This window comes from Ochotona curzoniae, unplaced genomic scaffold (genome assembly GCF_017591425.1).
Source record: "Ochotona curzoniae isolate NIBS_2020 unplaced genomic scaffold, NIBS_Ocur_1.0 scaffold_3890, whole genome shotgun sequence".
NCBI classification, from domain to species: Eukaryota; Metazoa; Chordata; class Mammalia; order Lagomorpha; family Ochotonidae; genus Ochotona; species Ochotona curzoniae.
The window spans coordinates 1,754,166-1,767,659 of record NW_024467115.1 but is presented as its reverse complement, the minus strand read 5'-3'; the positions used below and the strand labels follow the sequence as shown (position 1 = coordinate 1,767,659).

At 38.6% G+C, this 13,494-nt stretch overlaps 1 protein-coding gene across 1 annotated transcript in view; it reads left to right on the top strand.

Annotated features, from left to right (window-relative positions):
* MCM9 (minichromosome maintenance 9 homologous recombination repair factor) overlaps positions 1 to 13,494 on the top strand; it is an 80,367-nt gene that overhangs the window by 39,314 nt on the left and 27,559 nt on the right. The window contains exon 8 of the mRNA XM_040965531.1: positions 6,147 to 6,321. Within this exon, the coding sequence (XP_040821465.1) occupies positions 6,147 to 6,321 (175 nt within the window). The remainder of the gene's footprint in view (positions 1 to 6,146; positions 6,322 to 13,494) is intronic.

The window sequence follows — 13,494 nt, the reverse complement described above, 5'->3', positions numbered from 1 at the left end:
CATATAATAATGATTTTTAATGGATGAAGTGAGAGCAAATATATCTTATTCCTTAGCAGGAAACTTTTTTTAATTGGTCAGTTGCTCTATGAATATGTGGATATTACATTAATTTTTCAGTTGTTAAACCAACTTTGTATTGTGGGATAGGTTCAACTTGTTCAAAATGTATAATCCTTTTTACATATTAAAGCTAGATTTGGTTAGGGAGTGTTGTTATCAGGATAAGAGATGTTGGTTGTTAGTGTTCTCCTGATGTTTTGGTCTGACTTTTGAACTGTAATAATGTTCCTCCTTCTTACTCCAGAGAAGAGTTGATAATGAATTAGTATTTGATTCTTTTCAAGACTTATTTATCTTCTTTGGAAAGGCAGATTTCTACAGAGAGAAGGAGAGACAGTGCGAAATATCTTAATATCTTCCACCCACTGTTTCTTTGTTTTTCTTCTACCTGGTTGTGTCTTCCTAATGGCTGATGCTTTTATTATTGTAAAATGTTCCTTTTTATCTCCAGGGATTTCTTTTGTTCCTTTAAAAATCCCTCCCCCTCCTTCCTTCCCTCCCTGCGGGCCAACAAGATGGCTCAACTAATCCTACACCTAACTAATCCTACACCTTCAAGTACTGGCATCCCATATGGGCACCAGTTCACGTCCCAGCTGTTCCACTTCTTGCCAGCTCCTGGCTTATGGCCTAAGAAAGCATTTGAGGATAGCCCAAGTGTTTGGGACCCTGCACCCCTTGAAGGAGACTTGGAAGATATTTCTTTCTCTCCTTCTCTCTATATGTAAATCTGCTTTTCCAATTAAAAAAAAAATCCTTATTTAAAAACAAAATAAAATGAAAGAAAAAAAACAGCCTGACACAGTGGCCTAGTAGCTCAGGTCCTCACCTTGCACATACCAGGATTCCATATGAGCACTGGTTCTGATCCCGCCAGCCTTGCTTCCCGTCCAGCTCCCTGCTTGTGGCCTGGGAAAGCAGTCAAGGATGTCCCAAAGCCTTGGGACCCTCCACCTGTATGGGAGACCCGAAGAGGTTCCGGACTCCTGGCTTCCAAGCAGTACAGCTTTGGTTGTTGTTGCCACTTGGGAAGTGAATCAATGGCCGGAAGATCTTCCTCTCTGTCCCTCCCTGTTTATCTGACTTTCCAATAAAAAATAAATAAATAAACAGACACACACACACACAACTTTTTATTTAGAGAGCTTGTTATATTAACTTTCTTAGGTTACTGTTTCTAGTTCTCTATTTGTGTCTCTTCATTTGAATTACCATCTGAGTCTTTTTTTTTTTTCTTTATTTTTGACAATCTTTTACATGGTTAATTAGGGCACAAAGGTTTAAGGGCTACAGGAAAGTGGGTAAGACTATTATTTCCACATTTTTTTTCCTCCATCTATATCTATTCATTTATTTATTTGTTGTTGGATCAGATTAAATTCACAGCTCCCTGACAGCACATACACACTGAACAAAAACAGGGTACAAGTCCAGTTGTAGTAATATTGGCAAATGGATTATAACATTTTGGCATAGAAGTAAGAAAAAATTCCATCCAGAACTGCTCCTGCTTTGACAGTAGCTTATGTATAAGCAGTATGATTGCTCTTTGAACATGGTGTGTTCCAGACCTCCGCAGACCCCTGCTGGGAGGCCTGAGCAGCTTGCTTCCTCTACCAGCCACTTGCTCGCAGCTTTTACATTTCCTAGTAAGTGAAAGCTGTGCTCTTTGTTGCATCTGGTCTTGTAAATTTTCCTTCAGTGTGGACACAAACTGGGATTCATCTTCCCAGTTTCTCTGCAACATTGCTCTAGATGCTAATTAGTGCAGAAACTGGTTCTTCCTTGTGGCTGTTCTTACGTTATTGATCTTAAGACTATAATCAGGCTTATTATCTATATCAGCAGATTCTTATGGTTTTTGTGTCACCGAAGTATCTTTTTTCATCCTTTCAACTTACTCCTTTGAATCTAAAGTGTTTCTCTTACCAACAGTCTATAATTGTGTCACTTTTTGAAATCCATTTTACCTTCTTTACCTGTTGAGCAAAGCATTTATTTTTATCTTCATAAGATTTGTGTATGTCATTTTCCTCTTTATTTTCTGTATATCATATTTCTATGTTTTCCTGTCTTCCTCCGTTACTACCTTCTTTTGTATTGTATGTTTATGTTCACTTTAATTCCTTATTTCTTAAGTGTTTATTTGTTTCTTTTTTTACTTAACTATTTCTTAAGCATTTGTTTGAAAAGCAGAGTGACAGTGATGTACTGAATTCGCTGGATTATTCCACAAATGTCTGCAGTAGCAGTGCATAGATCAGGCCAAAGCCAGGGACGCCGAACTCCTCCGGGTCTCCCATGGGGGTGGCTGGGACTGAAGTGCTCGCATTGCTACTGCTGCTTCCGAGGTGTGTTAGCAGAGAACTGAACCAAGAGCCCAGGAGCTGCTACTGAAACTCATATTCCATTCTGAGATTTTGGTGCTGTGAGCAGCAGTTTAATCTTCTGCAGCCCCTCTTTTTTTTTTTTTACAAAGATTTATTTATTTTTATTTGAGAGGTGTGGAGTTAGAGAAAGAGAGACAGACAGACACAGACAGATCCCTTCTCTGGTCTACTCTCCAAATGGCCGCAATGGCCAGAACTGAGCCAATCTGAAGCCAGAAGCCAGGAACCTTTTTTGGGTCTCCCACATGGATACAGGGGCCCAAGGTCTTGAGCCATTGTTTGTTGCTTTCCCAGGTCATATTCATTGAGCTAGATCGGAAGTAGAACAGCCGGGACCAGAACTGGTGACCATATGGCTGAAGGTGGAGGATTGGCCTGTGCGTCACCATGCTGGTCTCCCTTTTGTTCTTCTGTTGTATACTTTTAGTTATTGCCTTAGTGGCTGCCTTGAGAAGGGATATTATCAGTATCAGTTTAATACAACCTTATTCAGATTAATGCCCACATAAAAAAACTTAGTTATGGTATAGGAGTCTTCCATCCTCCTTTGTCTCATTATTTTGCAAATTATCTCTCTATACATTATTAACCCATAAAATAATTTAATGGTTTTTGTTTTCTCCAGTATTCTTTTCACTTAGATAATGGAAGAAAAGTACTGCAAGCAAAATTGCTTTCATCTGTCTTGTGTGTGACACGGATAGTTGTGTTTATTGGTGCTTGTTGTTTTTTCACCTGGGTGTGAGTTGCTTAGCGGCCTTTCATTTCATGTTGAAAGCTGCCCAAGTGACTCCTGGAGGCTGTATCTGTTAGCACTAATTTGGTTTGCTTAAAAAAAAAAACCTCTAATGAGATTATTGAGTTTTCTATAGATACATTTTACTTTATATTGCTTCATGGTGTACTTAACTGTACTTCATTATTCATTGTTATACTTTTGTTCTTTCTACTATTGATGGGTTTTTCAGTTATTTGCAGATTTAACTATTATGAAGGATTTTGTTATGAGCGTTCTTGTGTTAATCCATTTCCTAGATGTTCACAGGTCCTTGTACCGATGCATGTAACTATAACTTTTGGGGATGTTGTCAAATTCCCAAGTGCTGTGCAGGCTACCACTCCCATTAACAGTGCATAAGAGTTGGGTTTTCTCCACAGCCTTGTTAATACTTGTAATGCCAGCGCCTAAATATTAACCAAACTTAAGGATGTGCAGGCTTTGTTTTGGATTTCCCTCATTACTTAGGAAGTTGAGCATTTCTTTACATGTCATTGGTTTACAATGTTCGCTTTGGTGAAATTCTTGTTTAAATCTCTTCATGCTTTTTCTTTCAGGTTGTCCAGCTGTCTGATTTCAGTGATGCTATTTAGTGCTGAGTAACAAAAGATAGTAATTGCTCTGTTTTCAGGTTTATGGTTGAGTAAACAGGTTTACTCTGTTTTCAGGACTCGGCTAGAGCAGGGCTTTCTCTGTTGCGTGTGCGTTAGCAGTGGCAGCACTACTGGAAACTGGACCATCCTCTTCTAGGGAGGTTCACATTGTTGGCACTTTGGTGGGAGCTTTGGTGGGGAGCCACCCCAGGCCTGTAACTCCCAGCCTCTGCCAGTTGTTTCTAAACAATGACTGTGTTTCAAGATCTGGATCCCCAGCAAACAGCACAGAAATGCATGGCATTTTTATGATCAAACCTTGAAAAATCATATAACATCACTTAGAAAATATTATATTGGTAATGGCCTGCCTTGACTCCAGGAGCAGGAATAGAATTTTTTAGAGGAAATACTTTTCAAATCTCCCCTGCCTTTATTGTTCATTGGAATTTTTATTTGATTAAGTTTTTTTTTTTTTAAAGATTTAATTACTTTTATTGGAAAGGCAGGTATCCAGAGAGGAGAGAGAGAGAGGAAGATCTTCTGTCTGATGATTCACTCCCCAAGCGGCCTCACTCCCCAGGCAGCTATAACGGCTGGAGCTGAGCCAATCCGAAGCCAGGAGCCTCTTCTGGGTCTCCCACGCGGGTGCAGGGTCCCAAAGCTTTGGGCCGTCCTCAACTGCTTTCCTGGGCCACAGGCAGGGAGCTGGAAGGGAAGCAGGGCTGCCGGGATTAGAACCAGCGCCCATATGGGATCCCGGGCATGCAAGGCGAGGACCTTAACCACTGCGCCATCGCGCCAGGCCCTATTTGATTAAGTTTTGTGAATTCTTTCTCAACTCTCTCTACGATTTCTTTGTCAGGGAGAGCATTTACAAATATTTTACCCCAGTCTATTACTTGTCTTTCATATTTCCTTAATATTGTCCTTGGATGAATAAACATTCTTAATTTTAAGAATAGTATCTATTTGTTTGAAAGGCAAAGGATAAGGAATGAACAGACACAGAGAGAGCTTCCAGATGCTGGTTCATTCCCTAGATGCCTGCAGCACCCGGGGCTCAAAGCCACCAGCCTGGCACTCCATCCGGTCTCCCTCAACGTTGTCAGGGACTCAAATAGTATCTGAGCCATCATCTGCTGCCTTCCCAGATTATGTATTAGTAGGATATTGGACCAGAAACAAAATAGCTGACACTTGAGCCAAGCAGTTGCTATGGAGTGTACGTTTGTTGTGATTGATGAGCTGTGTTGATGCCTCATTTTTAAAGTCTGTAATTTGCATTTGGGTTCACTCTTGGTGTTATGCATTCTGTGGGCCATCACAAATCCGGGGTGTTATCTGCCTTTGCAGTGTTTTATAACATAGCCCCAGGACTTCTGCGCTCTGCCTGGTGCCCTTGCCCCAGATTCCCACAAACCTTGATCATTTAGTTATTTCCATACTTCTGCCTTTTCAGGAATGTAATATAGTTAGAATCAAAAGTATGCAGTCTTTTCAAATTGACTCCTTTTACTTAGTAATGCCTTCAAGATTGCTTCATATGTTTCCATGGACCAATCACCTCTTTTTAGCATCTATTATCTATTACAATTTAGTGTAATGTATTATAAAGTAATTATATTAGCCTACTGAAAGACAAGTTGATTGCTGGTGGTGATTATGAATAAAGTTCCTATAAATATCTGTGAGCAAGTTTTGGGGCAGATACAAGTTTTCAGCCTTTTTGAATAAATGCATAATAATGCATAACATGTGATTGCTATAATATATGTTAAGAATACATTTAGTAGGGCCAGGTACAATAGCCTAGTGGCTAAATCCTCACCTTGCATGTATCAAGATCCCATATGGGTGCCAGTTTGTGTCCCAACTTCTCCACTTCTCTCCCAGCTCCCTGCTGAGGCCTAGGAAGGCAGTAGAGGACAACTCAAAGCTTTGGGACCCTGTACCTGCGTGGGATACCCAGTGGAGGCTCCTGGCTTCAGATTTGTTCAGCTCTGGCTGTTATGGCCACTTGGGGAGTGAACCAGTAAATGGAAGATCTTTTTCTCTGCCTCCTCTTCTCTCTGTAAACCTGGCTTTCCAATAAAAATAAATAACTCTTTAATATGACATGTGTCTTAGATTTTCAGAGCTTAATGTTTAAAGCCATCTAGGAGTAAACACATGAAATAATTGCACTGATGTCCGCTATTCTTGGTAGACTGAAGGTAAAATCCCTTGACTCTCTGCCTTTCTCTTTAAAGGTATTTTTTTTTCACAGATATTAGATATTGTTTGGGAATAAAAGCTGACGGAACTTGCTTATTTCCTCAGGTCTGACTGTAACCGCTGTGAAAGACTCTGGGGAGTGGAATTTGGAGGCAGGTGCGCTAGTGCTGGCCGATGCTGGCCTTTGCTGCATCGATGAATTTAATAGTCTCAAAGGACATGACAGAACCAGTATCCATGAAGCAATGGAGCAACAAACCATAAGTGTTGCTAAAGCTGGGTAAGTTTCTTTTTTCTTTTCTTTTTTCTTTTTTTTTTTTTTTTTTGTAATTCTATGAAAGTAGATTAATGTATGAGGGGATCTTTACCTGCATCATGAAAACTGCATGAGAATCTTTTAATTAATTTTCCTTAGAATTTTGAACAGTCAGCATGATTTAAGGAGATTATTGGGTGTAATTCTTCAAGACGTCCATTAAAGTTTTTCCTAATTAGACCGTAGACATACATGAAAAAATTGAAATGCACCATTGGGAAAAGGAAAAGGAAAATAAAGTATAAATGTAGGTTGATTTAACAAACAGTTAAAACATTATCTCATTTAGTGAATATTGTGTATGTCTTCTGGGCATATTTGTTAGGGATTTTGAAACAAAGAAAACAAATTTTCTGCTTTCAATAAAATCTTTATATGTTGTGGTGGAAAGTTGATCACAGCACTTAAGTAAATAATAAAAATAGATATCACTGTGTGTGGAAGTGTGTGTTGTGGATCATGACTCAAGGAAATTCACAACTGAATCGTGTCAGTCTCTAGCTACATAATGACCAATTGGGAAGAAAATGTAACCTGATTCATACAGAATCAATAGTCCCCTAGGCAATAAGAGGAGATTTACCTGACTACCAGGATCGGCCACCCAGCAGTCATCCAAACAAATAACATGGCCAGAGCCACCTCAGCCTAACCCTGTTATTATCCGCGTGATAATATGTTATCATCCGATCAAGCAGATCGGACTGTTAGCAGTGTCATTAGATAGTTCAGGGAGACTGCTTAGCAGCTAGGTAGACAGGGATGCATGAGTCTGTAGATCCACTTTTACACAGGGAATTGGGGAGCAGGTTATAGCCAACACCGGAAAGGTAGAAGAAAGAACCAGGCAGCACTATTATCAGTTATACTTAATTCTTTCTACACTCATACATATTCATTAAAGGTACTCCATGTGCCAGGCAATGTGCTAGGTCCTGAGAATTAGAGGGATTAATAGAATATTATTTGTGGAGTTCATTGGTTCATTAAGAAAGTTAGGAAAAAATAGCAGCAAAGTGATTAGCTCGTAATGAAAGTGTTAGGTGAGAAGAGACTCTTTCAAATAATTGTTGCCCCAAATCCTGGGGAGATTAGAGGTATGGTTTAAGTGTCTTCTGAGGCTACTGTTTCTTCCTTGTTTTATCTATACTTAATTGACGTCTTTAGTATTTGGTACGCTTTGTGGTTTGTTTCGAGGAGTTATATGGAATTAAAAAAATTGATTTATATATTTATTTGGAAATTAGAGTTGCAGTGGGTAGAGGGGAAAGACAGTGAGAGGCAGGGGAACCTTCCATCTTCTGATTCATTCCCTTGTTAGCATCAGCAGCCAGTGGTGAGCCTGGCTGAAGCCAGGAACTTAATTCAGGTCTCTCCCATGTGTTGCAGGGGCCCAACACTTGGGCCATCCTACTGCTTTCCCAGATCCTTAGCAGGGAGCTGAATGGGAATTGGAGGAGCCAGGACATGAAGTAGCACCCAGATGAGATGCTGGCATCACAGAGAACAGCTTTACCTGCTGCGTTTCAAGGCCAGTAGCTGGAATAGTTTTCAAGATTCTCAGTCACCCTGTAAGGGTGCTGGTTCATTTTCTTGCTGTTCTACTTTTGATCCAGCTCCATGCTAATGGCCTTGGAAAAGTAGTGAATGATTGCCCAAGTACCTGGGCCTTTGCCACATGCATGGGAGACCTGAACGTATGCCTGACTCAGAGCTGGCTGTTGAGGCCATTTAGGGAATAAAGCAGCTGGTAGAAGATTTCTCAGTCTCTCTCTCTCTCTAACTTTTTTAGAAAAGCTAAATAAATAATTTTAAAAATAGAAGCAGAAAATGGGCTTGGTGCGGTGGGCTATTGGCCAAAGTCCTTGTCTTGCACATGCAGGGTTCCCATATGGGTGCCGGTTCTAACCCTGGCAGCCTTGCTTCCCATCCTGCTCCCTGCTTGTGGCCTGGGGTGGGTGGGTGGGGGGTGGGCAGTCAAGGATGGCCCAAAGCCTTGGAACCTTGCACCCACATGGAAGGCCCAGAGGAGGCTCTGGGCTCCTGGCTTTGGATCGGCACAGCTCCGGCCATTGCTGCCGCTTGGGGAGTGAATCAGCAGATGGATGATCTTCCTCTCTGTCTCTCCTTTTCTCTGTATATCTGCTTTTCCAATAAAAATAAATAAAGTCTTTAAAAAAGATTGAAGCAGAAGAAATATTTACAGGCAGTGGTCTAGAATTTTGTAAAATTATTGATAACAAAGTGTAGATTCGAGCGTCGTCGAAAATCTGGAGCAGCATAAAGTTCCACCCCCGTCCCCAGCACGCACATGGAACATCTGGGAACATCATCTTCAAGTTTCTAAAACTCAGTTGTAGAGGAAAATACTTCCCAGTGGGGAAAAAGAAACATTTCTGTTTCTTTTTTGTTTTTTTTTAAGATTTATTTTTTTTTTGTATTTTATGGACAGAGTTACAGGGAGAGGAAGGGAGAGAGAAACAGAAAGAGGAACAAAAATGAAAATTGAAAAGAATAAACACTGTCAACCTAGGAGATATCTCTCATAAATTGAGTACAGAGAACTTTCTTAGACAAAGAAGTACAACGTTAGGGTTGAGATTAGACACAGCAGTTAGCCTCTAGCTTGGGACTTTCACATGCTGTGTTGGAGTGCCTGGCTCAGGTCTCGGGGTCTTGGGCCACAGCCTCTGTCTAAGGCTTTCTGAGAAGCAGGGACGTGTGGAGTGTATGACACCCTTGCTGGAGGCCCAGATGGAGAACCAGGCTCCAGGGATGGCCCAGGCCTGATGCTGCGGTCATGTGGAGAGTGAACTTGCAGATGTAAAATTCTATTCTCTTCGTTTCAATTCAGATGAATATACATAAGTAAGAATTTAACATGAAACCGTTTAAAGGAAAAATTTCAGTCTGAAAAAATATAATTCCTAATGAGAACATGGTTTTACACATAAATAAACAGAATACTGATAAAAATAGAGTATAAGGGTAAATAATGCTTGTTCTTCTTAATCACCTTAAAAGGTAATCATCTAAACGTATATCTAGCCACAAAATATATATAAATATAATGTACTTATTATATATTATTATATATTTTAAATATGAAAGATATAAATTAAAAATATACACGTATACATGTATATAATTTGGTGTATAATATTTGTTATACAAATGTATATTACACATTCATTATATATGCATATATTGTATATATCCACACATGTGTATATATATATGTATATATAAAATTCAGAAATATAACTCAAGATAAAAATAGCTTGAGGAACACAGGGAGGAAATGTAAGTTGATTGTTGCATACATTTAACACTATGCATGAGCTAATATATTATTTACGAGCAGGCTGTGATGTTAAAGATGTGATCCCTATAACAACCACTAGGAAACAAGAACTAGAATGTATAAGTCAATTGTGGAAGTAAATTGAATAGTTCTAAAAAAAAAAATCCAGAACCTGGCATGATAGTTCAATGGCTAAATCCTCACCTAGCTAGCAGCAGGATCCCATATGGACGCTGCTTCATGTCACAGCTGCTTTATTTTCATCCAGCTCCCTGCTTATGGCCTGGGAAAACTGTAGAGAATGGCCCAAAGCCTTGAGACCCTGCACCTGCGTGGGAGACCCAGAGAAGGTGCCTGGCTCCTGGCTTCAGATTAGCGCAGCTCTGTTCATTGTTGCCATTTTTGGGAGTGAACCAGCAGATCTTTCAATTTCTCCTTCTCTCCAAAATCTTGTCTCCCTTTCCAATAAACAAATCTTTTTTTAAAAATCCAAAAGATGACAAGAATAGAAGAAAAAAGAAACAGAATAGATGGAACAAATACAGTTTTAACACGATAATTAAGTTCAACCCTGTCTATAATTAGATTAATAATAAATTATACGGACTGTTAAATGTCAGGGATTTGTTAGCAGTTGATAAAAAAAAAATCAAATAAACAAAAAAACACTGTATGTTACCTTCTGGAAAATAACTCTGAATTAAGGGATCTAGGAAAGTTGAAAGTAAATTTTGTAAAAATATGTTATGAAAACACTGAAGCCTTGCCAAGAAATTAAAGATAAATAAAACTTACCCTTAATGTAGGCACAAAATTTCTTAGCAATCTTAGTAACCTAAATGCAACAGTTTATAAAAAAGTATTGTATATTATAACCAAGTGAGTGTTGTCCTAGGAATTAAATATCATTATAATATATGAAAACCACTCAATGTAATTCACAATATTAGCAAAATAAAAAGATCCCAATATATGCAGAAGTGTGTTTGAGAAAATTAAATACCTATTCATTATTAAAATTTACAGCAAACTAGAAGAGAATTTTCTCTTCCTCTTTAAATAGTATCTTACGAATAACCTACATAAGAAATGGGATGTTTCCTGTTTTACAGAACACTTTAAGGATGACTACCCTTATTATTTGTGGTCAGTATTAGAAGTTCTAGGTAGTTTAATAAATGAGAAGCCTTTAGGTCAAGAGGGAAGAAATTAGAACTGCCTATATTATATTTAGTATAATGTGAATATGTATATAGAAAAACCCAAAGAATCAAGAAAAAGTTATTAGAGTAAGTGAATCTTATAAGAACATTATGTAAAAATTTATTTGTATATGCAAGCCATAAATAGTTGGGAATTGAAATAACAATTTACGTGTATAATGGCATCCTTAAATAAGAAGCATTTAGGAACTGAGTTAGCAAAATATATTATAGATTTGTATACTACAAACTATAATGCCTTGATGAAAATAATTAAAGAGGAGATAAATAAATGGGGAGATATATCAAGTTTTTATTGATCAGAAGACTTAACTTTGTTAAGATGTAGGATCTCCTGCAAAGCAATTGCAAGGGCAAAGGGAAATCTCCTGTCTACTCGCTGAAAATTTAATAGACACCAGTAGACAGTATAATAGGGAATGTATTAATGTTTAAGGGCATCATAATTGATGTCACAATAGCCCAATACCTTTTGACAGAGGAGAGGAAAGTGGCAGAGTAAGCCCTTTAGAAGGCTGATAAATAACTGGCTGCAAGAACAATCTGTGGTCTGGAACGAAGTTCCTCTCACTTCCAGCAGATGCCTGAACACAGATGTTGGTGGCATACAGATAAGTGTCCCAGGTCATCTCCCTGAGCTGTTCATAGAATTAATGGGATATCTGGACCCAGCAATGACTTTCACTACTTTTTCTTCCTTGGTGGTTAATATGTTTTTTCTTGTTTGATACCCTGTTTGTTGATGAGAACATAGTTGCATTTTTGGAAGAAGTTTCTTCAGTCATAGAAGGCCATTTCAGAAAGAAGCCCTCTTACAGTTGTTGAGGGCTAGAAACAAGGTTAGAAGGCCCATGGTTCATTTAAAAAATTTCGTTTGAAAATTTTAATTAACATTTAATAGGTCCAGTGTAATTTGGACATATAATTCTGAGAACACAATGAGACTCCCCTCCTCACTTCCTTCCTCTTTCCCTATTTCCTCCCTACTTCCCTCCCTCACTTTTTCTTCTATTTTTTTAACTTTTAAGATAATATATTTTAGTTTTACATTACAGTAAAAAGCTTAATAGTTAGCCAAAGAAGTTTTAACAAGCAGAATGCAAAAAGACCTTAGTTTAGTGGGAATAAAGTGACTATAAAGAATAATTGAATAAAAGAGTGACAGTGTACCCATATACAGTAAATTTAAACTAATCATATATTAAAACTATGGTAGTATAACATTCTTAACCATTGGTTTGGCGAAGGTGTGAAACAAACCTAATTTACAAATATATATTTGCAATGATACTGATGCACTTTTCCTTTATTATTTAAAATTTATCTCCCACATATAGTGGAAAACATGCAGTATTTGTCTTTTTGGGTCTGACATATTTCACTCAATATGTTGTCCTCCAGTTGAATCCATTTTATGACAAGTGGTGGAATTTCTTTCTTTTGTATAACTGAGTAACAGTCCGCTGTTTATATGCCACATTTTAAAATAAGATTTATTTATTTTTATTACAAAGTCAGATATATAGAGAGCAGGAGAGATAGAGAGGAAGATCTTCTGTCTGATGATTCACTCCCCAAGTGGCCAGCAAGGGCTGGTGTTGTGCCGATCTGGAGCCAAGAGCCAGGAGCCAGGAACCTCCTCCAGGTCTCCCATATGGGTGCAGGATCCCAAAGCATCGCGCCATCCTTGACTGCTTTCCCAGGCCACCAAGCAGGGAGCTAGATGGGAAGTGGAGCTGCTGGGATTGGAACTGGTGACCATATGGGATCCCGGCACATTTGAGGTGAGGACTTTAGCTGCTAGGCCACGCCACCGAACCCTATGTATGCCACATTTTCTTCCTCTATTCATCTGGTGATGGAGGACTTGGTCAATTTCAAATTAATCTCTTGTGAATAGTGCTGCTGTACATGCTCTGTTTGGGGGTTGCTGGATTTATGACAAGTGTATTTCTAGTTTTTAAGAACTCTCCAACCTGTTTTCCACAGTGGCTATACCAATTCATGTTTCCACCAATGGTGCTTATGTGTTCTTTTTTCTATATATCCTTGTTAGCATTTGTTTATGTGCTGTGTTTTGAATTTTAGTCATTCTGACAGGGGTGAGTTTTGATTTGCATTTTCATCGTGGTTAATGATGTTGAGCATTTAAAAAATATTTGTATTTTTTCTTATGAGAACCATCAAAGTCCCTCACACACTTTTTCAGCTGGATTTGTTAATTTTTGTTGTTGAGGTTTTTTCACTTGTTGACATATTTGGAGTATTAATCCCTTGCCAGAGAGGTAGTTTGTGAATTCTTCTTCCCTTTCTTTGAACATCTCTTCACTCCATGGATAGTTTCCTTTGCTGTTAAAAAAAGCTTCTGCATTTGATATAGTCCCATTTGTTTAGTTTTGGTTTTTTTTGCCTATGCTTTGGGGGTCTTATCCAAGACAACTCCTATGCTAAGGTTTTGGAGTGTTTCCCCTACATTACCTCCTAGCAGCATCTCAGTAACAAGTCTTAAATTTAGGTCTTTGGTCCATCCTGAGTTGATTTCTGTGTATGATGAGCAGTATGGATCTAATTTAATTCTTCTATGTATATGCATTCAGTTTTGTCAGAATG